Source organism: Hesperophylax consimilis, chromosome 1 (assembly GCF_061612785.1).
Source record: "Hesperophylax consimilis isolate HC1 chromosome 1, BYU_Hcon_1.0, whole genome shotgun sequence".
In the NCBI taxonomy this organism is placed as follows: Eukaryota; Metazoa; Arthropoda; class Insecta; order Trichoptera; family Limnephilidae; genus Hesperophylax; species Hesperophylax consimilis.
The window spans coordinates 29,204,948-29,232,787 of NC_142836.1; the positions used below are offsets into that span (position 1 = coordinate 29,204,948).

The 27,840-nt window shown below is 34.3% G+C and overlaps 1 protein-coding gene across 2 annotated transcripts; it reads right to left on the reverse strand.

Moving 5' to 3' along the window:
• Positions 1-742: 742 nt before the first annotated feature.
• On the reverse strand, positions 743-27,655 carry mib2 (E3 ubiquitin-protein ligase mind bomb 2). Of its 2 annotated transcripts, none has more exons than XM_089637581.1 (21): positions 27,303-27,655; positions 16,013-16,180; positions 15,213-15,384; positions 14,697-14,812; positions 14,506-14,605; positions 13,366-13,451; positions 13,043-13,215; positions 12,833-12,899; positions 12,594-12,742; positions 11,979-12,458; positions 9,443-9,604; positions 9,202-9,348; positions 8,860-9,043; positions 8,243-8,433; positions 6,997-7,072; positions 6,764-6,906; positions 6,460-6,639; positions 6,060-6,366; positions 5,614-5,763; positions 4,616-4,765; positions 743-4,053 (listed from the first exon to the last, which is right to left on the reverse strand). In XM_089637581.1, the coding sequence occupies exons 1-21, from the start codon at positions 27,358-27,360 to the stop codon at positions 3,806-3,808; spliced, it is 3,507 nt and encodes a 1,168-aa protein (XP_089493707.1). In that variant the 5' UTR covers positions 27,361-27,655; the 3' UTR covers positions 743-3,805. The 2 variants fall into 2 exon arrangements, with proteins under 2 accessions (XP_089493707.1, XP_089493706.1); XM_089637580.1 differs by having other exon boundaries at positions 5,614-5,766.
• Positions 27,656-27,840: the final 185 nt, after the last annotated feature.

The window sequence follows — 27,840 nt, forward strand, 5'->3', positions numbered from 1 at the left end:
ATATGCTAAGGAATAGCTGGTTAAAGTTTGTCGGGTACGTGCCGATACACCCTGTATATAATACATGCAAATTATATTTATAAAAAGGAGAAAAAAGTCAAGGCAGTGCCGGCCGGGTACACGTCAGCTAGTAATATTATATACCAGCTGACGTGTACCCGGCGATGCACAACTTTTATCTACTTTCAATAAATATAATCTCCATGTATTATACACGGTGTCCGGAAACTCGTAGTACAAGCGGGAAACTGGAGAATCTCCACCACATGGGGAACCCAAAAAAACATAAAGTTTTTTGATTTGAGCATTTTCAAAAAAAAAAAAAAAAAAACCAAAAAAAAATATTTTTCGGCTATTTTAGGGTTAAAGTTTTTTCTGGTGTTTAGGGTTGAATAACAGATGTTTTAACCCTGCAGAGCAGAAATATTTTATGATTACACCGGGTTAAATGAAGGGTGATTTCAAAATAATGCTTCAAATCCGAGTTTCTTCATTTGTTTTACTTTCAAATAGTTTTAATTAGTTGGGTACTTTGATCTTCAGTAATAATTTATAAGAATTTGATTAAAAAAAAAAAAAAAAAAATCAACTTCAAACTCGATTTACTCGATAACGAAAGCTCAAAAAAAAAAAATATACTACAAAATCGACTCCAAATGTGATGTAGATTCACCAGTTTCCCGCTTGTACTACAAGTTTCCGGACACCCTGTATACACGGTGTCCGGAAACTCGTAGTACAAGCGGGAAACTGGAGAATCTACACCACATGGGGAACCCAAAAAAACATAAAGTTTTTTGATTTGAGCATTTTCAAAAAAAAAAAAAAAAAACCAAAAAAAAAATATTTTTCGGCTATTTTAGGGTTAAAGTTTTTTCTGGTGTTTAGGGTTGAATAACAGATGTTTTAACCCTGCAGAGCAGAAATATTTTATGATTACACCGGGTTAAATGAAGGGTGATTTCAAAATAATGCTTCAAATCCGAGTTTCTTCATTTGTTTTACTTTCAAATAGTTTTAATTAGTTGGGTACTTTGATCTTCAGTAATAATTTATAAGAATTTGATTTAAAAAAAAAAAAAAAAAAAAAAAAAAAATCAACTTCAAACTCGATTTACTCGATAACGAAAGCTCAAATAAAAAAAATATATACTACAAAATCGACTCCAAATGTGATGTAGATTCACCAGTTTCCCGCTTGTACTACGAGTTTCCGGACACCCTGTATATGTATATATATAAACATTCCTGAAGAAATTCTCTAAATTATAGTAAAAACCCTATCAAAATCCGTTGCGTAGTTTAGAAGAACTAAGTGCACAGACAGACAGACGTGAATAGCGACTGTTTTATACAACCAACGAAGCAAGAAAGACATACTGAAAGACATGCAGTTGTGAATAACATTACAGTATTTAAATTTCCTCCTACTACCATCATTATAAGTTGGAGGATTTGCTTGTGCAATGATGAAGGACTCAGCTAGGAGAAATTGAACCCGCAACGCCTGGTTTAGAACCAGACCCATTTGTCAACTCAGCCACTAACCAGTCATTATCTACATAACATATTTGGGCCTTTCCATTAATGTTCAACTATTAATTAACTTATTTGATAGTTGGAAATACCTTATGCACTATCCTGAGTTTGGACGAAGCTAATAATATTTGGGTCAATCTCCTAATGTTAATAAATAAACAGGTTTATAAATGCTTCAAAAATTATGATTATTCGGAAACAAAATAAATTATAAAATCAGTCTAAATAAAATAAAATGCTTCTATATGATCAAATCAAAAATTATGATTGAGATGTAAGCAATATTGTAGGCATAAGGTGAAACTCTCTTATAAGCGTTTTCAATAGACCAAAAACAAAAAACTTTCCCATTTTAAGGGTAAATGTAACGTACTTTATAACCTGTGCGTTCATACATAAACAAATAATTCATCTTAATATTTTGAAGCTTAACTTGCAAAACGTGTATTTTCATAAAATAATTAAATTTACGCCATCTATGAACACATAGATTATTACGTATGTTACGTTTACCCTTACCACTGTATATTATGTACGTCATAATATATTTAAATTTGGATTCTATTGAAATAATTACTTTAGAAACATGTATTTTGTATTGTAAATAGTTAGAATTATGCACGAAAAGACATTGTATTAAAAAAATCTAAATGATTAAGTCCTATCAGAATGTTAAACCCTACGAAACAGGTTCAATTTTGTAAATATCTCTAGTCAAATTTAATATTGAAATTTAGATTTGAAATAATAAGACACAATTCTACAAAATCAAATTTTTAACTTTGGAATTTTCATGGACAGTAACGAAATGCATTAAGAACCTAGCTCAACACTGCACACTGCAGTTTCACTGGACTGCAAATATAGCCAGTTGCACAATAGGGGGGTTAAAGAATTGACAAGTTGTGATAATTTTGCAACCAAATGTATTAAAATCAAACTGATTGCTCAGTTTTGTAAGATTTGTGTAAAATATAATATTGTTCATATAAAAACTGAATAAACATTAAAAAAAAATTGATATTTTTCTTATTATCCCAAAAGCAGTATTGCAACAAAACATTTTGTTGGCAAAACCTTGTGTTTTTTGTATTTAAATTCATTACACAGAAATAAAAGCTTCTTGCAGTTTGAAAACACCTTACGTGCGAGTTTCACTTTATAAGTATTTTAAAAACATGACCTGCTTTATTTTGAATTATCATCAACACTAGAATATTAAATTATTTTTTTGAACTACGGAAACTTTCTGATCAATGATTTCAGGTATCACTGCTTTTTTAAAACATTATCACACATCACAATAATGTAAAGTTTATGATAACTCCATTAATTTTGAATATAATCCGTGTTGGACATAAAGACACATACATAATATTATATCTTACCTATTTCTAGCAACTATATATAAACATATCTGTCATTTTATCTCTTCCAACCCAACTTCTTCTGTTTGTATTGTAGAAGTTAACGTGATCTCATTATGGCAATCGTATAAATATACATATTACTATTGGAAGTTTTTCCTACATATAGCAACAAAAGAAATTGTCTCAAAAAGAAATGTTGATGGTTACATCATTTTTACACATATTTATCTGTAGGTAAATACGGTGTTGAGGAACTTAATTGGCTTACTTTAATCAGTGATTCCTGACATTAGTTGCGCTAGAGTATTGGAGGTAGGTATTGGATAGTTACGATCGGGTTGAGAGGTTAGGGGGCTATTGGGCTGAGTGACCAGTGACGACATATGAAAGATTTTTCAGTTTTTGAAAAAAAAATTTGATAAAGTCAGGAATCACTGGTTAAAGTAAATCAAGTAACACCCTGTATAACTGAGTCACTCAGTCTTTACATCGCAGTATGTATCTCTATAAAACAAGAATGCCGAATTTCATTTCAGTTAGTTGTGCTCTGCTTTGTTTTCGGCTCGAGTATTTTATTAAGTGGCCGATAATCCAGACTTCCAATCACACAACATTATCTTTTCGTGGACAAAAATAAAGCAATGATTATTATGTACATCATGTGTAAAAATGTGAATAAAGTGCCCATTAGGCCTTTTCAATGCTGGCCTTTTCAAAACAATCTATCCCACCGCACAACACGTTTTAACACAATGTATGTGTTTTAGTGAAACTTCATGGATCACATACGCAACATCCGTGTACGGGGATAGCCGCCGATGGATCACATATGCAACACGCCCATAGATTAGGTTAAGGAGCGTAATTGTGTGGCGTAGGTTAGCACATTTGTTTGCTCAGTATAGATTTATCTTGCTGGTGATATCCTGGCGGCACATGTGGCAGGTGGAGAGCGTGGCAGCGCACTTGGAGCAAGCGCCATGTCCGCATAGAAAGGCCACAGTCCTGCGTCTCTCCAAGCAGATGGGGCAGCAGTGAGCCTCCTCGATCTCCTGGATCTTGCACTCCAAATAGCGAAGATGCTCGGCTGATGGTTGACGACTACGGCAGGGGATTATGCGGCCGTCTGTCGTCAATCGACGCTCTGAAAAATACAACAACATTAAACACATCTCACCTCAAAAAACTTACAAAGAACCATAATAGAGGATAATGCATTTTAATTCCAGAAGAGCAATGTATGTTTTGTTTAATGTTACCTCCATGGCACATCTACAAATAAATTTATGATATAAAAAACATTTTCATAGATTTTAAATTTAAAGATCAACTTGTCTTCTACATAATTATTGTTCACAACATTTACAACTATAATATTGTTTGTTCACTTGCAAAATTTGTAGACTTGCTGAATATTTATTTATGACCGGTCAGTGGCTGAGTTGACATCGCATTTGGGTCCCACACAGGCATTGTGTGTTCAATTCCTCGGCTGGCTAAGTCCTCCATCACAACACAAGCAACATTTTCCCTTAACTGTGGTGATAGTAGGAGATTTTCAAATATTGCCAGATAATTCATAATCCGGGAATGTTTGTCTTTCATTTTATTAAAAAATGAAAAAAAAACTGGCCCCATCCAACCCCATCCTCAGTATGTATTCATAAGAAAAAAATGTTTAATTTGTATTACTGTTCAAGAAATACCTATGATGATTCCGCAAATGAGGCATTTCTTCATCCGAGCCGAGCAATCCTCACATGCAGGACGATGACCGCACGGCTCCAGGAGAGAATTGGCCTCAGACAGTTCACAGCAAACCACACATTCGGTGGGCTTTGTTCGGGGTGGTGTACCTAAAAACAATAACCATACCAAATTAGCTGTAGGCAGAGATGTGCAAAATGGGTACCCAAAACCATTTGAAATGCAAAATGGAAATGGGTCAAAACTTTTCCATTTGAAAATGCAAAATGCAAAATGATTTTTAGAAAAGCATTTCAAATGCAAAATGCAAAATACCTATTTTCAAAATGCATTGAAAATGCAAAATGGTTTCTCAGGTCAAACAATCAAAATAATTATAGAATTTTTAAACAATTTTATCATTTAATAATGGACATCAATGTAGAACAAACATATTACATGATGGTAAATCCAAAAACACCACGACTACAGATTATGAAACCCCAAAATTTGCGCGGGACTAATGTTGCCAACGTAAAAACATAGAAACTGCTATCTAACATTTAATATTACAGCGTCATGGCCCCATGTTCAGTATTTGAATCAGTATTTTTTGTAATGGTATCACTCAATTGCCAGGGCTCCTACCAGGGAGCAACTTGACAAATGGAAATTATCTCTCATAGCGAGGTTGAGGACCGATTGATATTTGGGGCTTATGAAAAAAGATGAATGGAGATAGTAGGAAGAATGTTGCAATAAAGCATTTAAAATGGAAAATGCATTGAGAAAAGCATTTGAAATGCAAAATGCAAAATGGTTTTTAGAAAAGCATTTAAAATGCAAAATGGAAAATACCCATTTTGCATTTTGCATTTCCATTTGAAATGGATTTATTTGAAATAAAGCACATCTCTGGCTGTAGGGAACAACCTACGCATGTACCATATAATATGTACAGCATTGCATGGTTAGATATAGTTTGGGTGGAGTAATTCTGCTGGGGTAGTAAAGTTACCTGGGTTGGACGGTGGAGAGGCAGACTTCTTGTGGCGAGAAGGCCTGACGGGATGTTGTGGGCTGCAAGTGTTGTTGGTTTTACCCGGAGTGCCCCGATTCATCATGTTACCGTAGTGCACTGGACTGCTGTTACTACTGCTACATTCACCTGCTAATGACAGAGTATTAAAAAGCAATTATGTATTATTGTTAAAATTCATTCGTTGCCATTATTGTGTTACCACGTTAAAATTCATTCGTCAGCATTATTTTACTATACAAAAAATAAAATGTCAGAAAAATGGAAATATTTAGAATCCATGTTAAAATAGTCTACAACTAGATTGAAATCAGAGGTTTTTTTGTGTAATATGATATTGGTTTGTCATAAACAACACAAATAACATTTTTGGAAATTTGAAATGAATCAAAAAAATAATAAAGACTTGTATTAGATAAACATACCTAAATCTGCATAATTAAGAAGATTATAATAGTTTCTCTTGGAGGGTGAAGCATTTACGTTGATTCCTACATTGGCACCACCAAATGCTCCTTCTTGGCTACTGTTGGGCATTTCAGGGACGACCACACCGGGGGAAGAAGTCGTGGCTCTTGCAGCGTCACTTGCACTGTCCGAGCTGATAGTCACATTGGCCAGGTGGTGGTTGGCCAACTCCAGCAAGTCCACTGCGGTCTCGCTTGAAGGCACCATACTAGTACTCTCTTCGCCCTCACTTGGTGAAAGGAAACTTGGTAACAGTTCTTCTAACTGGAATAAGAAAGTTATTTCAAGCATGATAAATCAAGTCCAATTGTCACATGATAGCATTTCACAAGGATAAAAATAAATCTACAAACTAACCTTTTTCCCGCCAGCAGCTGAAGTGCCTATTAAATCAAAGATACATTTTCCTTCGTTGTTCTTTGCTTTCGGATCACAGCCTTTTTGTATTAAAAATATAATTATGGAAAATGTAACTCTATTGGCTCCTACATCATTTGGAGATAACTTGTCATAGATTGCAAATATCCCCGGACAATCCTGCAACAGAAACCCAATTATTATTATTAGAATTTGCTAAATCTAGGAAAGTCCGAAAATCAAGGAGGTACATAAATGGTTTTAAGGGGCTTATTATTTTACGTCATTGTTGCATAATACATACCTTATTATTTGGCTTCTGAGCCTCTGAAGACTGAGCATTGAGCCTTTTCATATGCGCTATGTGTAAAGCTGTATTGCCATCTTCATCAAAAGCTGTCACCAGGCATCCCAGGTTTATCAGTTGCTCTAGAACGATGCAATGCCCTGTGAAAGATTATAAGATTAGAGTCGTGATAGTTACAAAAGCAAAAAAAAGCAACAATGAATCATCTTTAAAATAAATCAATGGCTTACCTTGCGAAATTGATAACAATAAAGGCGATTGATGTCTATTGTTCCTAAGATTTAGGTCAGCTCGTCCAATGGTAACCTGTAATTTATTAATATTTCTATTTTTGAGACCGATAATTCGTGGTGGAATTCCATTATAATATATTATAATAAAACAAATAAAAAACTTTATTCCACTTAATTTTATTTTGACCGTAACCGGTTTCAGCTCGTCAAAGCCATCAAATTGACCAGTCTGAAGATGGCTTTGACGAGCTGAAACCGGTTACGGTCAAAATAAAATTAAGTGGAATAAAGTTTTTTATTTGTTTTATTATAATATACTGTAATTTATTAATAAATACATAAAGCAATTATTACAAAAGTTACTGTATATCATCTGCATCAAATTAGTAACCTCCATCATATCATTATCCTCCGTGGTTTCAAAGGTTTACAATACAATATCAATCTCCGTCATATTATTATCCTCCGTGGTTTCAGAGGTTTACGATGCAATTGCAACCTCCATCATATCGTTATACTCCGTGATTTCAAAGGTTTACAATACAATTGCAACTTTCATCGTATCACTATCCTCCGTGGTTTCAAAGGTTTACAATACAATATCAATCTCCGTCATATTATTATCCTCCGAGGTTTCAGAGGTTTACGATGCAATTGCAACCTCCATCATATCATTATCCTCCGTGATTTCAAAGGTTTACAATACAATTGCAACTTCCATCGTATCACTATCCTCCGTGGTTTCAAAGGTTTACAATACAATATCAATCTCCGTCATATTATTATCCTCCGTGGTTTCAGAGGTTTACGATGCAATTGCAACCTCCATCATATCATTATCCTCCGTGATTTCAAAGGTTTACAATACAATTGCAACTTCCATCGTATCACTATCCTCCGTGGTTTCAAAGGTTTACAATACAATATCAATCTCCGTCATATTATTATCCTCCGTGGTTTCAGAGGTTTACGATGCAATTGCAACCTCCATCATATCGTTATCCTCCGTGATTTCAAAGGTTTACAATACAATTGCAACTTCCATCGTATCACTATCCTCCGTGATTTCAAAGGTTTACAATACAATTGCAACTTCCATCGTATCACTATCCTTCGTGGTTTCAAAGGTTTACAATACAATTACAAAATATTTCTCGCTTTGCAAAAAATTGTGCGTACATAAATTAAGTTTGTCTTATGATCAGGATAAACTGAAAACTTAAGTACTCATATCTTGTCTTACCAGAGCGCTGACGGCCTGAGCATGACCATTCAGGGCAGCCAAATGCAGGGCTGAGAAACCATCATCCTTGGGCCGGTCCACCAGGCTGGGGGCCCTGCGGCAGATGGCAGCACAGGCGAAGGCATTGCCCTTGAGAGCGGCATGCTGCAAAGCATTAAAACCGCGCTTGTTGGCCAGGGAGAAATTAGTATCTGGAATTAAATAATTTTATGGTTTCAAAAATGTGACTAGTAAAAATGCATGTTGCCGAGTGTTCCAGGCTGTAGCATGCAGGGTGAAGATTGCCCTAATGATAGCCAACCTCCGATAAGAGGGGGCCCCAGAAGAATTTAAAAAAAACCTGTTTATTAAGAGTATACTTAAAAGAATTCATAATCTGCTCTTGCTTCTAATGCCTTTTCTACACCAAAATGAATGAATTCTATGAACATAAAATAATCAACATTTTTTGCAGAATCATAATACAAAAATTCATTCCAGATTATAAATCAGCCTTATCTATGAAAGACCATTAATGAATTCTTTTGTATACCCTTAAAAATTTTCTTTAAGGATCTTCAAACAGGAACTTTTGTAAACCCACACTAGGTTTTTATTTATTGAAATATGAAACTCACCAGGATAATCGCACAGCATTTGAATAATTCTCATGGAACCGGACAAGGGAGGCGCCAAGGGGGTGGTGGGCTGGCCAGCCGGAGCTACTTGACCTGCACCTCCCGCTCCACCACTGCTACTGCTGATGGTGCTACTGCACTGATTGTTGATGGCGTCATGTAGAGCAGTGTCACCGTAGGTGTCCTTAAAACATATTTATGTTCAATTAGGTACAGGGATAAAGTTCTTATCATAAGTAGCTATCATTTTCTAGTAGATCTCTCATTGGTCTGTTAACAAGCTCCACCGCTCAAAATCAATTTCATTTAAATTAAAATGAAATCATGAATTATTATAAATACCTGTAAGTTAACATTGGGTTTGTGCTGCAGTAGAACCCAGACACAGTGAGGTAAACATTTGTGTGCGGCAATATGCAATGCCGTACAGCAGCTTCTGTTCACTGCATTAATGTCCACGTCTTTATCAGAGAGTAGAATTTCTAAAATCTGTATAAAAAAAAGGAGTATTGAATAAATCAGGTCTGCCTTGATAAGCATAAGAATAAAAATAAGAAATATGGTTGAGAAAATAAATAGTAACCTCTGGCTGGTTTCCAAAAGCTGCATCATGTAGGACAGAGTCTCCATCATCATCAACAGCGGTAGGCTTAGCTCCCTTGGACAGGAGAAACTGCACCAAGGGTCGGTGACCTTGATAGGCTGCTACCTGGAGGAGTGTCTTACCACAATACGGACTATCAATCTGTGAAGCATCAATACAAGATTCTTTAATAAATGAAAACATTCAGAAAACAATCTTAAACAGAGGCACCTCACATTCAAGTGTGATGCCTCAGACAGACTGAATGAACCCTCGTTGATGATGCGAAAATTGGGGACATAGCTTTCAACATACCTACTGGGTCCACATTCTATTTATTCACTACCATTTAGTTTAAGGTCAGAAACTAGCTTTGAAATTTTTATGATAAATTTTAAACCCTTAGGAACCGGAGACCTGCAATTACAGTGTTGAAGAATTGTGCCCATGCATGTCACGAAGCACTACAATTACAGTGTTGACCTTATACATTCATTTTGCCTTTGAATATTACGGGTTTCTTAAACACAAAAATCTGTATGGTATTGTCTTCATGTTGGCCTTACAAAAATGTATTTTTATTTATTAAATATTCCGGCTCCTACGAGTTAAAATATACCTCTTTAGAAAAGATTTTTTTTAAGTCAGTGAGACCGTGGAATCCCCTATTGGGGTATGTTGTGAATCTGAAGATAGTGGGGAGGGGAAGGAGATGTGGAAGAAAAAGATGGGGAAGTATAGTACGCGCCAAACTTTAAAGCCAACCTGAAGTTCTTACAGAAATCGTCGCAATAGGCAATTTTTAGGTCTGAAAGGCGGCAGGCGGAGTGCACGGAGGGGGAGGGCAGCATTCGTCTATGCCTTTCTCTGTCGCACATATGTTTTACGCACCTTTCTCTATCGCTTACGGTCATTGTAATGTCGACGCAATAGGAGTTTACAAACATTTTATAAAATCAACTACCTGATGTGTATCCGGCGTTGCTCATCATTTATCTACTTTATATAAATATAATATGAATGTATTATATACATATAAACCGGTAAAATCTCTAAAAATAGTGAAAACTCTATCAATATCCGTTAATAATAGCGACTTTCTTTTATATTATTTAGAGATAGTGGAATTGTTCAATTTACAGAAAAGCGGGACACAGTAAATTTTATTTTAAATTAGGTGAGATACAACTTTTTCAGTAACTGAAATTGGTAAATAATAATTGGTAATGATAATTTGACGTCTTTTCTTACCATCACATCAACAAGAATGGCCACCAAGTGAATAATCGAATTGAATTTTAATGAAATAACTACTAAAATGCATTAATTTCCATTCGATCCGGCCATAGACTTCCTAACAAATGAGTTTGTTATATGAGAAGGCGGTTCTGAATCCGATTCATCAATTAGCTTCACTAATTCCTTCGATAATCTTCAACAGCTTGAGTCATGGAAGGGATTTCAACACTGAACTAAACGACAGAATTTAATTTTACAAAATTTTTCGTAATAAACTAATTGATTTGCTCAGCGATAATCTTAGTGTTTGACTGTACCTGCACGAAAATGGGTCATATCAACTTCAGGTCAGCTTTAAAGTTTGGCGCGTACTATACCTGGCTATTCAGATCTGGTCACCAAACATGGCTAATGCCATTTCAAGCAACATTTTAATTCTGAATGGTGGTCTTTCACCAGGGCGATACTGAGAGTATCTTCCACTTTGGAAGTGACGCCAATATACTAAGTACCTATTATTTTAAATACATTAATTATTGTGATACAACACAAATCAATTAAAATCAATTTAATTTAAAATTGTTGCGCATGCCGCGATCTCCGTATTCGTAGTAGTGTTTTACCCCTCGACCACGTAGGCCATCAAACCTACTGCTAAAATGCTACAAATTTAAAAAAAAATTAAGTTTCCTTTCCAAAAGATGAGGCTAGAGGTTGTTGGGAGGGGAAAGAGATGAGGGGAGGAAGGTTGGGGAGCACCTGGCTATTCAGATCTGGTCATCAAACCAAAAGCCATTTCAAGCAATGTTTCAATTCTGATTGGTGTTCTTACACCAGGGCTATACTGGGAGTACCTTCCACTCTGGAGCGTGCCGAAAGTATTCTATATATTATTTTAGGTTCCATGATAACTCAACACAGTGACTATTCAACACACCTTTAAAAAGTGATATAAAGTCATTAAAAGAGAAGAAAAAAAAAATTTAACCTAACCTACTTAACCCATTTCATAAAGTTTTTGTTTCATCACTTTTCATGATATATAACTTTTTTTAAATGTGATAAATTATCATTTTGATGATTTATCCGGTCACCATTATTTTAAATGAATAAATTGTGAACTAACACAATTCAATCAAATAAAATTTACTTGCGCATGCCGGGTTTTGAACCTGCGACCTTCTGCTTGCTAGCGGAGAGCCTTCCCCCTCAACCACCAGGGCTGTCAATAAATATTATGATATTTATTAGGTAAGTTCAATTTAATTTTAAAAAATCTAAAACATGATATGCTTACAATGCTCTTATCCGTGTCATAGAGCTCCTTTACATACTCCAAGTTTCCCTGAGCAACCTTGCTCATGAGCAGTCTCATCTCCGGTCTGTCAGGGCTGGTGCTCAGCAGGCCTGGGGGCTGTCCTGGGGGCTGGCCCGGGGGCTGGCCCGGGGGCTGGCCCAGAGGCTGTCCTGGAGGCTGTCCCTGCACACTGGGGCCGGGCTGGCTAGGACTGGGACTGGATCTGGGCGCGGCTACCGGAGGACTTGGAACTTGGTTAAGGGGCACCTGAGCATTGGGCACCGATGACTTAAACACCGGGGCATTAGCATCCGAAACCGGTGGGGGCACAACACTTTGATCAGGATTTGGACATCTCTGAACAAGGTTCACACACTGAGGATTGAGTGTCCACATTTTGTTGATGTTATCATCGAGTATCTGTATTCGAAGGTCTCCGTCACAATAGACATTCATTACGCGCCCAGTTTTGCCTAAAGCCTGTATAAAATAAAAACAACAAAATAATTTCATAGATATCATCACTAAAAAAAATTATTCTATTTAATAAATTTAAGAATGTTACAGAGATAAAATATTACAAATCCATCAAAGATATTGTAGGCGAGGTAATACCGTTTCCATTGCTGGGACCCACTCCCCGTGTTGCCTCTGCAATTGTCGGACTTGCGCTAACTCCGATATAACTCGAACAATATCTCCTGCCCTGTACCACGCCACAGCTACAAGAGTTGCCGGATGAAAGGTCCAACGGTTTGGACAACCTGAAAAAATATAAAAATTAATTCAATTAGTAAGGGTAAAATTATTATTAAGACAAATAAATTAAAACTATCATAGAATGAGTGTTGTACCTTCATGCTGGACCCTGATGTCTCCTCTTTCGGTTACTCTGTGGACCACGCCCACTTTCCCAATGTACTGAAATATTAATTAAAAGTTATTTCACATTTTCAAGTCACTATCAGCGTGAATAAAAAGTAGGTAGGGAAATTGAAAATCTTGTTCATTAATTAAAGTTCTCATTTCAAATTTATAAAGTGGATGATGAAATTCCAACTCACGTCAGCCATTCGAGGGTTCCAACCCCCATGCCCCTGCTGCAGGTGGCGCAGCGTATCAGCATCCAGGGCCACCCTCACCCGGTCCCCGGGACACAAACGGGGCGCCGCCTCTCCTACAGGGACCCCACTCTCTACTGGGATCACACGACTTACCGTTGCCTCGGGGATTTTACCTACAATTATTGAAACAATATTAGAAATTGAGCAAATGAAACAAACACTGTACAAAATTCTTGTTTGTCAGTGTGTTGCCAGAAGTAATCAATATAAATACATAATTTGTTCCAGGAAAACCAGGCCTTTGATATGATATAAAAACTTACCCAAAACAGGAAGGTGACTAGTGAAGTAACTCCCTGCAGCCGCTGGAGTTATGTATTTTAAATCCATTATTCCTTTGTGCCCAACCCTTTATAAAATAAGAAAATATGTAACTACACACTAGGTAATAGTTGAAATATGAGAGTTTTTTAACCCTTTCAGACCGGAATTAAAACCGGCAGTGATAGTTTATTATATATTGTGTTATGTAATTAATTTATACTTGTTTAATGTGAGAGCCTGACAGGCGTAAATGAATAAATAAAAATTGGTAGAGTTATTTGAAAAAAATTTTGTGTTTTTCTTTTTTTTCAATAGTTCAGAACTTATCGCTAATTTCATTTAAAAGAACATTAGGTCTCAGAGGGCCTCTTCAACATAAAATGACAATCATACACTGTGTCCAAAAATATAACATTTTTTTATGTTTTTTTTTTTTTTTTTTTTTACAGTATTACCGCACAAGAGTCCCAACTGCTCCCGTCTGGAGCCAGTGAGACTATGGCATCCCCAATTGGGGTATGATGTGAGGCTGAGGGTATTGGGAAGGGGAGGGAGATGGGGAAGAGGAAGGTGGGGAAGTACCTGGCTATTCAGATCTGGTCACCAAACACGGCTAAAGCCATTTCAAGCAACGTTTCAATTCTGAAAGGTGGTCTTACACCAGGGCGATACTGAGAGTATCTTCCACTCTGGAACGTGCCGCAAATATACTATATATTATTTTTAATTAATTAATTGTGAAATAACACAAATTAATCAAATAAAATTTATTTGCGCACGCCGGGTTCGAACCCGCGACCTTTGGATCTGTAGTCAAAAGCGTATACCACTAGACCACGCCGGCCGTCAAATAAACAAATATAAAAAAATACCTTCTAAACTTACATTTCAAAATATAAAAATGTATACCGCCTAAGCTATTAACCAAAATCTTAAAAAAATATAATAATAGCACCCATAACCAGCTATACCAGCAATTGAAAAGCTAAAACTGTAAATTATTATTCTCTTCTTAGTGAGGGAGGAAAAATTCTTAAATCCATGTATTTTCAAATATAAACACGGTCCGAAAGGGTTAAAATGTCATTATCTAAGCATTCAAATAACTACCTTAAGGTTCTGATAAAAAATATATTTACCGGTAGTCATTTTTAGTACCGTCTCTCCATTTCACGCAAGCCACAGATCTGCTTGATTCATTACCCCAACAACAGATGTCAGTCACAGCACCCGTCGAACCTGTATAATTTATAAGATCTCTTCTTAGACCAAACAAATAAACACAGATTAAGAATACATATATTTATTAAAATGAGAGAGATTAACATACCTTCACCACCATCTTGGTTCGCCCACTTCCAATCGTGACCTCTTTGGACTGTTGCTCCGATAAATATACCCCTAACTGGTAACTTACTCTCATTTAATCTAGCTGTTAGTTTTACCCTGAAATCAAACAATTTGTATTTATCAGCTGTATAACCTTATGGTTCCATGATAACTCAATACAGTGACAATTCAACACACTTTTAAAAAGTGATATAAAGTCATTAGAAACGATGAAAAAATTTTTTTTTTTTAACCTAACCTAACCTACTTAACCCAGTTAATAAAGTTTTTGTTTCATCAGTTTCCATGACTTCATTTAACTTTTCAAAGATGTGATGATTTATCCGGTCACCCCTTTTTATAGGTTTCATAACAATAACTAAACAATAAACATCCCATAGATTAATGTTATTGACTACAAATTAATCAATTGGCTAGTGAGAGTCGCCAACATCTTTTAGCACGCAGAAACAAAAATATATTTATTTTAAACAATGGTTATAAATACGTAACTTACCCAGAAGAAATAGGACTATCATATCTAAGAAATGGATGCTCTAGGTTGTGTATATCTGCGTGGTAACATGGAGTACAGAGATCATAATCGTAGCAAATAGTGCATTTATAACGCATACCCACGATCCCATTCTGTTTGCAGGAATCGCATTCGATATTGGGATGTCGAACACCTGAAAAGGCAAAACATGTTCTTTGTTAAATAAATATTATTTAAAAGCACAACATTAAAAATTATCTTAGCTCCGAGTCGCAATTATGTTTCTAATAAGTAAGCTGATTGATTGCTTAGCATGGTGAATGAATGACCACACCTAGTGGATTAAACAAACAAACTAAAAAAAACTAAAGAATAATTCAATAATTAAATCAATGAGTTCCAGCAAACTAATTTTGCCCGCAAGTATCCTGAAGACTTCTCAGGTGAGGCAGTGAGAGAGAATAAATCAAATCTTAAAAGCATTGTACCCAATCCACTTGAAGATTTTAGTACACTCGTCTGAATTATGTCTCGACCATCGATATAATAACTCAATTAAATATCACTTTAAATTTAGACATCATATCAAATTAAATGTGAAGGACACCATCACTCGTAACCAATCAAATATTTAAATGGAGGAAGTTTGGAATACTCCAGGAAAGAATGGCATGATCAAGTGAATTATAAACTTGAGTCAGTCTTATCAAGAATCAATATAACAGAAGAGCTTGCATGAAGGTGAAGGAGTGAGAGTTAGTAATCCTCTCTACCCACCCCTGCGATGGCTGTGAAGCTTAGTTAGCTAGTGATGTACCCACCGCACTGCGCATTGTCAATCACGGTGAGATCAAACTGGCCCTGGTAGCCGGTGCGGTAGTTGGAGCGCAGGCCGCAGTCCCAGCACACCACCACCGTCTTGTCGGGGGAGCGCTTGCTGCCCGGCTGTCCAAGCTCACACACCGTTCCCGAGGAACCCAGCCCACCATCTGGAGACAATTAATTACATATTATCAGTTATTTTCTGATATATGGACCAACACGGGACGGAAAAAGTATCATAAGTTATTTGCCGACACACAAACCAACTTGGAAGGGAAAAATACCATCAGTTATTTTGTACCAACTAAGGTGGGAAACATATCATCAGTTATTTGCTGATATATGGACCTACTTGGGCGGGAAACATACTATCATCAGTTATAGCTAGGGATGAGGCCCTCAAATAGCAATCCAAAGGTAGCGGGGTTCAAATCCCTGCATGCACAAGCAAATATTATTTGATTGAATTGTGTTATTTAATTTAATCATTTAAAATAATATAAGTTACATTTGCGGCACGTTCCAAAGTGGAAGATACTCTCAATAACCCCCTGGTGTAAGACCACTATTCAGAATTGAAACGTTGCTTGAAATGGTTTTAGCCGTGTTTGGTGACTGGATCTGAATAACCAGGTACTTCCCCACCTTCCTCTTCCCCATCTCCGTCCCCTCCCAACTACCTTCAGCCATATAACATACCCCAATGGGGATGGCATAGTCTTACTGGCCCCAGGCATTTGGGACTCTTTCTTGTGCGGTATTCACATTTAAAAAAAAAAAATTATTTGCTGCCATATGTACCAACTTTTCCAGGAAATGTACCAGCAAAAGTTCAGTTTAACTTATCTAAGCGCTCACAATGGCCGATACACTTTATAAGCTAATTTTCGGTAAGAAGGCACCGTCAATGGTTTCCGACATAACCGCTGACTTCGACAACTGATCTGTCAATTGTAAAAATTCTAGAATTATCACAAAATCTGTTTATTTTCCTCGATTTTTATAAGTGTGTCATGGGTTAAAAACATTTAAAAAGCGCCAAATAAAATTACTAATGAATGAATGCCACAAAATGATTTGCGTGTAACGGGAAATCTCCATAAAGTATTGACATCTAATAAAGCTGTCATGACAATACAAAACATCTTTTTATTTATGTTTTACGTAGTTTTATTATTTAGGAAAAATTACATTTCCTTAACCCTTTTTTTAGTAGTACGGACGCGATTAGACCTGTAAAAAATAAGTTGTTTAAATTATGGTAAGTAACTTACAATTCCATTTACATTGGTAATGTTACTATAAGCTAGTTACATAAATCACTTACGAGAAAAATTTATGAGTGCACCAGAACCGCCTGTGTATAAAATACACAGCATAAAAATAAATTAATAAGTAACAATATCAATTTCAGTCAGTTCAAAACTCATTACAAAAATGATCACAAATTTTTATACACAGGAATAATATTTCATACTTTTATCAGAATCTCAAAATTCTCTCAGTAAGAGCAATTCTGTGGTATAAAATTATATTTCAACATATGAATAGCCCTACATACATAAATAGACTGGACCACACTTACAATACTCGTTTATGTTAAATGAAGGACCAATGTAATATAGTATGCAATCAAAGTAGCACACAGTAATAGTGACCCGTTGAAAACTTGGCTTAATTGTGTATATCGGTGAACGGTTCAATTCGAGTCAGTTGCGACATTAACTAAGTGTTCACTGCATCAATTGTGATAAGAATTTTGCGCGTTGAAGCGAGATTACTCAAGTGATTTATAAATTATTAACATCGCGAAATAGTAACGGTGAAGTTGACATCTGTTTACTGTATAAGTGAATCTCTTGTGATTGGCCAACTCCACCGCCATCTTTAAAACTCGGGCCATTCGGCTTGCTTGTTTCGCTTTGAGGGCGCTTGCGCATCTTATTGTTTCTACCAAAACTACTGCAAGGGTGACCATGAGTTCGAACAAAAAAACAAGCTCTCAACAACAAGATACTCTAAATACATTTACAAGATCCAAAAACAAAATGAACACTGCCCCCGAAGACACTAGCCCAGAAGAAGATACTTTTACTAAATTTGCGTCTTTCGTAGACACAAAACTGGAGAAACTCAAAACCCAAATACTCGAAAACATTGAAAAAAAAATGTCTGAATTTCAAAAAACTACCGAATTTATTTGTCAAAAGTATGATGACATAATAATTCGTTTGGACTCTATGAATGAAGTTAACCCTTGGGACCTTCTAAGACCCAAACAGTCCCAAATGCCGTGCGCGCATTATACTCTCCTAAGACCATATTTGTCCCAGAACGACCGCACATTATTAAAATGCATATATCTCTCTTCCTCTCATCTAAAAATAAATTATTTCTTTTATGTCAGAAAGAGAACGAAATAGTGCTTGTTATTGTCTTTGAAAAAATGGAAGCTTGTAGAAGGTTTGATCCGTGCAAATCAACAACGTCTCAAGGGTTAAAGGAGAAGTCGAAAGCTTAAAAAATGATTTGACAAATAAAAGTAAAATTATTAAACATCTAGAAACCAGACTGGCTTGTTTAGAACAGTCGAACCTCGATAACTGTATTGAAATAACAGGAATTGAGGAAAAGACAGATGAAAATCCCAAAGTAACTGCTATAAACCTAATAAAAAGTGCTAATATCCAAATAAGTACAGAGGATATTACATCAGCAATAAGACAATATGACAGAAGACCAGGTCATCCGAAAAAAATTCTCTTAAAAATTAGAAATCCAGAAACAAGATCAAAATTATTGGCAAATAAGAAGGTGATCTCAAACCGTGAGAAAATGATATTCATAGGAGAATCGCTATCTCCTTATTTTAAAGAACTGCTTTGGAAAGCCAAATTAAAGGGAAGAGAATTAAAATACAAATATATTTGGTTTAAAAATGGATCCATTCTAATGAAAGAAGATGAAGGAAAAAAAATTAAAGAAATAAAACACGAAGATGACCTCAATAGAATATAGAAGTTGTATGGTAAAAGGCACCGACAATATTTAATATATTAAAAATGGACATCGATTTCGGAAAAACCATTGATTTGGATGACAATACAGAACCTAATTTAACTATTAAAGATTCATTTACTTGCAAAAATTTTTTGAAACATTCAAACTTTTCTTTACTTTGTTTGAACATTAGAAGTTTAAGTAAAAACTTTGATGAAACCATAACTATGCTTGATGGCATAGAACATCATCCTGAGGTATTAGTTTTTACAGAAGCTTGGCTAAAAAATTTGATCAATATACCTAGCATCCCATGATACACAGTTTACAATACAAATAATAACTATTTGCAAAACGATGGTGTAGTTGCCTACGTGAAACAAAATGTTCAGGCGACTGTTGAGGAAATTGTTTTCCCTGGAGCAAACTGCTTAAGAATGCAGATATCGAATAATATATGTTTAATAGCCATTTACAGATCTCCGTCCCAGACTCATATAGATAGTTTCCTTGAATCACTGAGTGTCCTACTTGATTCTACATCTATACAAAATAAGGAAATCATTTTATGTGGTGATATAAATATTAATACATTAGATTTGAACAGTATAAAACTCAAAAATACCTCTCACTTTTGGCTTTTCACGGCTTAAAGCCTATTATAATTTCACCTACAAGAGTTTCGTCTACTGCTTCAAGTTGCATCGATCACACTATGGTAAAATCTAAATTTGAACCACAGGGAGCTGTCTTCACTACTGACATAACAGATCATGATGCGGTATTGCTGAGATTTATGAGCTTTAGACAAAAGAAAATAGCAAAGGAAAATGAAAAAATCAAAACCGTCATAAATAACAATCTTTTGAAGGCTAAATTAAAAGAAGAATCATGGCAGTCAGTCCTGTCATCGCAAGATGTTAATTCAGCTACTGAAAACTTCGTAAAATGTTTAAAAATGCACGTGGAAAGTTGCTCGTCGGTACAAAGTGTAAAACATAACATCAAATACTTAAAACCTTGGATAAATGATGGAATTATCAAATGCCTTAGAACCCGCGACAAACTGCACAACAAATGTCGAGGAGAGTTTAATAATATTCAACTGCTGGCTTATTATAAGAGATACAGAAACTGGTGTACAAAAATTATAAAATATACAAAGCAAACGTATTACAGAAGGAAACTGGATAAAGTCAACGGTAATAACAAGCAACAGTGGAAGATTATAAAGGAAGCCATAAATATTCAAAAGGAGCAAGTGTCCATAAAAAAATTAGTAATCAATAACAAAACTATCTCATTGGAGGAGGATCCACATATAATTACCAACCATGTTAATAACTTCTTCAGTGATATTGGTCCTACATACGCAAAAAAACTTGTGCAGTGCTAATAAAACCAGCGAAATGTATCTTGTTAACAATTTTAAACCTGGTACTCAAGTTACAGGAGATAGTTTTGAATTTAAAACTACTAGCATTTTTGAAGTTACTAAAGTTATAAATGAATTAAAAATGTCTTTTTCCTGTGGTATCGATGGCTTAAGTATAATGGTGTATAAACAGCATGTGTATGAGTTAGCTGGTCCTATAACTCGTATTGTTAATCTTAGTTTTAAGAATGGCATATTTCCTTCCCATTGTAAAAATGTCAAGATTATACCTCTTTTCAAAGGTGGAGATCACGAAAATGTTAATAATTACAGACCAATATCTTTGCTCAATACTCTCTCAAAAATAATAGAAAGACTGGCTAAGTCAAGATTAGTATCATTTTTAGAAAAATACAAAATACTCTCCGACAGCCAATTTGGTTTCAGAGAGAACAGAAGTACGAGTGATGCTATATTAAAGGTATTGACCAAAGATATAAACGCACTGGACTATGGCAACAAAGCTATAGCGGTATTTTTAGACTTATCAAAGGCCTTCGATACGGTTTCCCACGAGTTGCTTCTTAAGAAATTATTATCTTTAGGCATTAATAATACAGCTATGGGTTGGTTCAGATCTTACCTTAGTGATAGAACACAGCAAGTAGAAATAAATAAAATGTTAAGCGATAGTAAATCTATCTCATTTGGAGTACCACAAGGTAGTGTACTCGGGCCAATATTATTTCTTATTTATATAAACGATTTATGCAGTCTAAAAATTCCAGGTAACATTGTTAGTTTTGCAGATGACACTGCCTTAATATTTGAGGGTAAAAATTGGAGTGAAACTTTTGAAAAATGTGATACAGGTTTAGGAGTAGTTAATAATTATCTGAGTAATAATATTTTAACTTTAAATACACAAAAAACCAAATACATCACTTTTAGCATTTCTTATAAAAGTCAGCCATCTACCTCTCATAATTTGATTATTCACAATTGTGTGCAAACGTGTAACTGCAACCCCTTGGAAAGTGTAGACAGCCTCAAATACCTGGGGGTAAAAATTGATAAATTTTTGAGGTGGAATGATCATGTCGAAATGTTAGTAAATAAAGTTAGGAGACTTATCTATATTTTTAAAGATCTCAGACATGTACTAGACAAGGAAAAATTAAAAACAGTGTATTTTGCTATAATTCAGTGCCTACTTTCATACAATATAGTGTGCTGGGGTTCCTGCCTGAAGACTGTAATAGAACCACTTAATATTGCCCAAAAACTGATTCTCAAAGTTATGTACAAGAAAAAAATTTACATATCCTACACAGTTACTTTATAAGGAATGTAATATCATGAATTTAAAACAACTATTTATCCTACAAACGTTATGCAGATTTTTTAACAATATTAGTTCTGCGAAAAGAATGCAACAAATTCGTACTACAAGAATTGGCTCTGGTCTGAACTTTATGGCAATTCACCCTAAATCCTCATTTGGGCAGAGACATTATTTGTACCAGGCTCCACTTTTATTTAATAGCCTTCCAGATCACATTAAATCGTCAAATTCCTTGTGTACATTTAAAAAGAATGTTAAATTATTTCTGCCATCCGAGGATTTCCAACATATTCTTTCATCTTTGTCCTTTTAAATTGTGGCATAATATTTTGAATAAGTTAATTTTTTCATCCTTTTCTTTTTTTAGTGTAAATTTTTTTTTCTCTCTTTCTTTCTTCTCTGTTTAAAAAAAAATAATAGTTTGTTACATTTTTATTGCAATTAAATATCACGGTCACCCTACATGTTTACAGCATTATATTTTAATGAATAGGCTGATAGGTACCATGTAGGTATCCAATTCGCAGAAACGTCAATGTAACAATATTGTTATCTTAATATTTGAATTATTTTTTTAAATATTTGTACTATTTTAAATCTCTTATAATCTTTGTACTATTTTGTAAAATTATTAACCTCAACACAGGCTTGTCCTAGTGAGGTTAAAAATTATAACTTAAAAAAAGATACAATGTAAAGAAACGATAAATAAATAAATAAAAGTGTAAATTTACCTAAGTACCTAAGCATTTAAACAAATAAGAGTATGTATGAGACAATGTATGAATGTGAATGAGGCAAGAAGTGTGCGCCAAGACCGAGTTGTTTGGCGGTCCATCCTCTCTGCCTACCCTTGTGGAAACGGCATAATGGTTGGTTAGTTAGTTAGTTTTGGGCAAAGAACGCTGGACTACATGATAACTAAATGCTTAAATGTATTACCTGCCGAAATTTTAAAAATGTACAAATGTCAAACAAATATTATGTTGAAGACTTGGCTCGCTAAAAGAAATAGTTTGTATAATAACTATTATCATTCTAATCAATAATGTACATTAAACTATTATCTCTAATACAAACTATTTCTAAATGCATAATTATTTTAATAGTTTCTATATTATGTTACATCTCTTTGGGCTATACCTTTAATGCATTTATATATAGTTTTTATTGTTGTTAGATTGTATCACTGTTGACCTCAACGTGGTTGATATTTAAAATGTTTTAATTTTTGTTATCTCTGTGTTGATATTATTATTTTATAATGTGCATGCATGTGTATGCCGTTATGTATTTTTATAAATTGCATAATGTGTATGTACATTTAAATGTAAGTGATATATACATAAATGTACATATCTCACATAAACTAAGTAAAATAAGTTTTATCTTTTAAACCTTAACAGCATCTACTGAAAAACTACTAAAAAGTAGTTTATTTGGACTTTTCTCTTTCCAGTATTATTATTTTTTTCTTATTTCTATTTTTTTATAAATAATAATAATTTTTCATCTATTTGCCAGAATACTTAACAGAAAATTTGCCACTTTAGCTACTATCCGTTAATTAATGTATTGCGTTAAAGAACTGTAACTCTCATACTTACTGTACCAGAGTGATATAATTTTTGTTAAATCATAACCTTCAACCTTGAATTCACTATGGCTGATCTGGTTTTCAGGTTCCTTACAAGAATACTTAACAGAAAATCTGCCACTTTAGCTACTATCCGTTAATTAATGTATTGTGTTCAAGAACTGTAACTCTCATACTTACTGTACCAGAGTGGTATAGTTTTTGTTAAATCATAAACTTCAACCTTGAATTCACTATAGCTGATCTGGTTATCAGGTTCCTTAGAAAAGTGCACATAAATCGATTCAGAAACAAAATAAATCTGATTAGAACAGAACTATCCAAGTGAATTATACAAGTGAAGGGTGAAAACTTATTTTCGTGTCAGCATTTTGCTTTTTTTAAACAGTTTTAAATTTATTCCAATAATAAATAATTTATCAATCCTGCAGCCTCTGTTAGCATGCATTAGTCATAGGGACTTCTACAAAAAAACAAACCAAAAATAATAGCTTGTGTCACCCCATCCAATACTTTAATACAACTGTAGACACATTGGATAACAAATCCTACCAAAGCGCGGTGAGTTATAATAGCAAGCAATGAGGATAAATCAGAAGTTAAAACTTGTTGTGCTGACGGGAGGACTTGAATAGAAATACATATCATCTTGATAATAATTAATAAAAGGAAAAACAGGCAAACAAATCAAAGTGTATGTTTTTTATGAGCATATCTCATCAAATGGAATATTTAAGCCATAAAAAAGTGTTAGCATATGGACAAAGTGTGTCAAATGTGTTAACTGAAAGCAGCTGGTCACTAGAATGTCTCAGGGTGAATCAGACATCATTGTGTACAATGGAATGAATAGAAGCCAAAAGAGAGTATTAATTATTATAATAAATAATCTAAATCTTAAGAAGCATTAACTCTTTTTAGTAAGGATTAAGTTTAAAGATATGAGCATTATTATGCGGCAGATAACAAAACTGGTTAAAGTCCCTGATATAACGCCTGCCGTACAGCCAGAACAGAAATACTAACAATTGACAAATTATATAGTAGAGCGACTTAAAGAATTTGCAGCTCTCAAAATGTTTCCATTGGAATATATTATACAAGGTGCCTGTCTCCTCGAGACGAGCGGCTAAATGCCACAGTGGTTGCTCGATTGGTGCCACTGGAAATCGGTGATGAAATTCACACTGAACCAAAATCATCAACCAATTATTTATTAAAAACATTGACACAATTATTCCAAATTATTGAGCAGTACAGCGATCCATGGTATGTCAAAGTGTATACTGCTTTTGTTTACTTCACTAATGTCCAAAGTTGAGACGGCATAAGACGCCATTTACAAAAATGAGAGTATATCCCCGTAGATGGAGTATCTAGTATTTAAAAATTAATTTAATTATCATCACCTGTGTCAACATGTAAACCCTGTCAATCCAATAATTTATTATCAACATCTCACATTCAATTTAAACACTAAAAATTCTCTTTTTAGATTTATGAATCGATTAAATTAATTTTAGATAATCTTAGTCGCTATTCGTTCCCAAGTAAAATCCGCATAAAGACACCCTAATTAATAGTAAGTTACTTACAATAAAATAAATTTTAAGTACATTCTTAAAAATCTAGGCAAAATATAAGATTCATAAAACAAATAATTCAACACATACTTAAAAGTATATAGTTTGAAATAATAACCTAGCAACCAGAATAATGAAAGATTAAAAATATGTATAAATAACCATGCACGCCCCTCTAACTCTAAACAGGAGATGTCTGAGAGAAGTCTAAAAATAATCACAGGAAATACCTCTCCCTACAGAAGCATTACTCACTTTACATACATTTTGGCTACAGGAAGAGGAGGTGTTCGTTTTTTTTGCTTTTCACAGTGTTAAACTTCAGGGATGTGTCGTACTTTATTTTTCTTTCATTATATTTTTTCCATTCTCAATTTTTTTTTTCTTTGGTTTCTTATAATCCAAGACTTTTAAACAATTATATAAATTTAAGCTACTAATTCTAAGCTATTTGTAGCTTAGCGAGAATACATTATCAATTGTGGTAGAATTTCAAATAAACAATGCTTACGTTTAGATTATATAATTCTACAAATTTATGAGAAATGGAAATCAATTTATTACACCTAATGTTAAAACAACACAACGCAAAACCATTACATTTACTAAGCCTTAAAAAATTACATCTCCCTTCTGAATTGCGCTGTTATAAAAAATGCAAATGATAAAAAATAAAAAAACATTTTTCAAACTAACTTACATTAAAAAAAAAAATATATGATATTTAATACATAACACATTATAATATACAACCAATGTAAGAACCAGTAAGAATCGTGTAATACTTATACCTTACAATACTTTAACGGACCATGTTCAATTTCAACACATTACGTATTACACAAACTTAATGCAAGGAGAAAAGTTACAATACAGGATAATCAAAAAAATTACAGCTATGATAAAAATAGGAAAAAACAAGAACAAGGTTTTGTTGGAGTTCACGACTTTTGCCACATCAATATAAAATATTACTTGCGTAATGACTGACAAAAATCATTAAGGCTTACACCAAAAAATTCAAGGTCCTGACTTGGGTTGACAAGTCTTGCCATTCTGGACATTGGTGAATGGTATCCATAATTTTTGAAGTGTTGATTGAGGAAAAGCAAATCATTATTTCTGAACCTATGGGAAGGGATATAGAAAGGGATGAGTTGCAACAAAGTTTGTCAGTCAATCATACTGTTAATCATTTTGACAATGCAGATGAGATTAAAATCCTTCCTATGTTTTTTTAAAGAAGAAAGATTTAATTTTACTTCAAGTTCATCGTATAAGTAATCGCCTCTCTCCAGCCTTGACCTCCAAGCAATTCCCCTTAAAAAGCGATGCTTTAGGGATCCAATATGATTAATGTGAACATCATAGAATGGAGACCGAATAACAAAGGCATATTCTAGATTAAGGCGAATCAAAGAACAGTAAAGAGTTTTTATATTCTTAAAGAAAGAATATAATTACCCTTTAAGACTAAATTACATTCAAGAATATAATTTTTAGGATATAATTCTATTGATGAAGCCAAGTAGCTTAAGAGATTTACTAACCCCATTATTAATGTGTTCGCGAAAAGACAGCTTATAATCCAAAGTGACACCAAGGTCCTTGATAGATTATAGATTATATGGGTACTACTAATATTTAAAAATAAAAGCAAATTAATACCCACAATAAACATTTCATAATTATTATTATATAAAATAAAGGTTTCGATAACTTGTTAAATTCCGCCTCACGCTTATTGCGCAAAAACATTACAAATAGCACATGATTTCAACTTCATTACTACAAGAAATGACTATTTATGTCGGGGATAAAGTTTGAAGGTTAGGAAATACACATAAATTATTAAAATAACCTAAACTAACAACCTAAAAACCTATTTTGGGCATGTACATCTCCCCATGTAAATAGTTTTTTTTTTCCATTAGTAATTATGTTGAAATCAAGATTTCTTTTAATCTGTGCCTTGAGGCAGAATTCGACAACTTCACCATATACATATTATTATGTAGTTTACTATATTTCCACACAAACCTTCTGACATTAATTAAAACTAATTAGTAACAATCACAAAATACATTTTAAGATAAACAATCATTCGATTCGTTGCAGAACTTTTAAACGAGATAAAAAAATATCAATAATAAAACGAACGAGATACGAGATGAGTGACAACGTTGGAAAAACCATTAACACAAAACCTAAATTAAGAAGAAAATACAAAAGAAGTCAGTGTAACAAGTAAAACTTCAATTTACAATTCTAAACATATACAGCTTTTCTTATTTGATACAAGTAAATCTACACGATAAATAAAGAGAAAACATAAATAGCATGGAGGAAACCAAATTTCAGAGTACGTGCGTAAAATTATGGACATTACCTTGGTCACCCCATATCCAATCTTGACCCCTGATAACTCTGACTCCGGGGGTGTACATGGTTTGCTCAAAATTAAATTGAACTTGAGTTAGTGACGCAAAACATGTTTATTTTCTTCAGCCCCTAATGTAAAATGGTCACTTTTGTTGCAATGGTGTGGCTTTCACAGTTATTTGTGGAACAGCTCATCTTAGCTAAAGTACGCACATTACATGGGTTATTGAGAGCAGTAAAATAAAAATAAGATCACGAAGAGAGTAATCCCAATGAATCTTAATTAACTTGCATAAACGAAATAAAGAAAAACTGACACTTCAACACAACTTTTCATTTTCATCGAATGATTCAGCTTGAACATAGGCGGCGTACGTCATGTTAACCAATTGCAGCGACTGCTGGTGTCGCTGGTGTATTGTCAAAGTTTTTACGAGAAGCTAGATACCGCGCGAAGCATAAAAAGTTTTTTTTTATTCGTGGCTTTTCCAATCTTCCTAGAATAATTTATAACGAATAAAGAGTCTTTTAAAAACATTTCGATA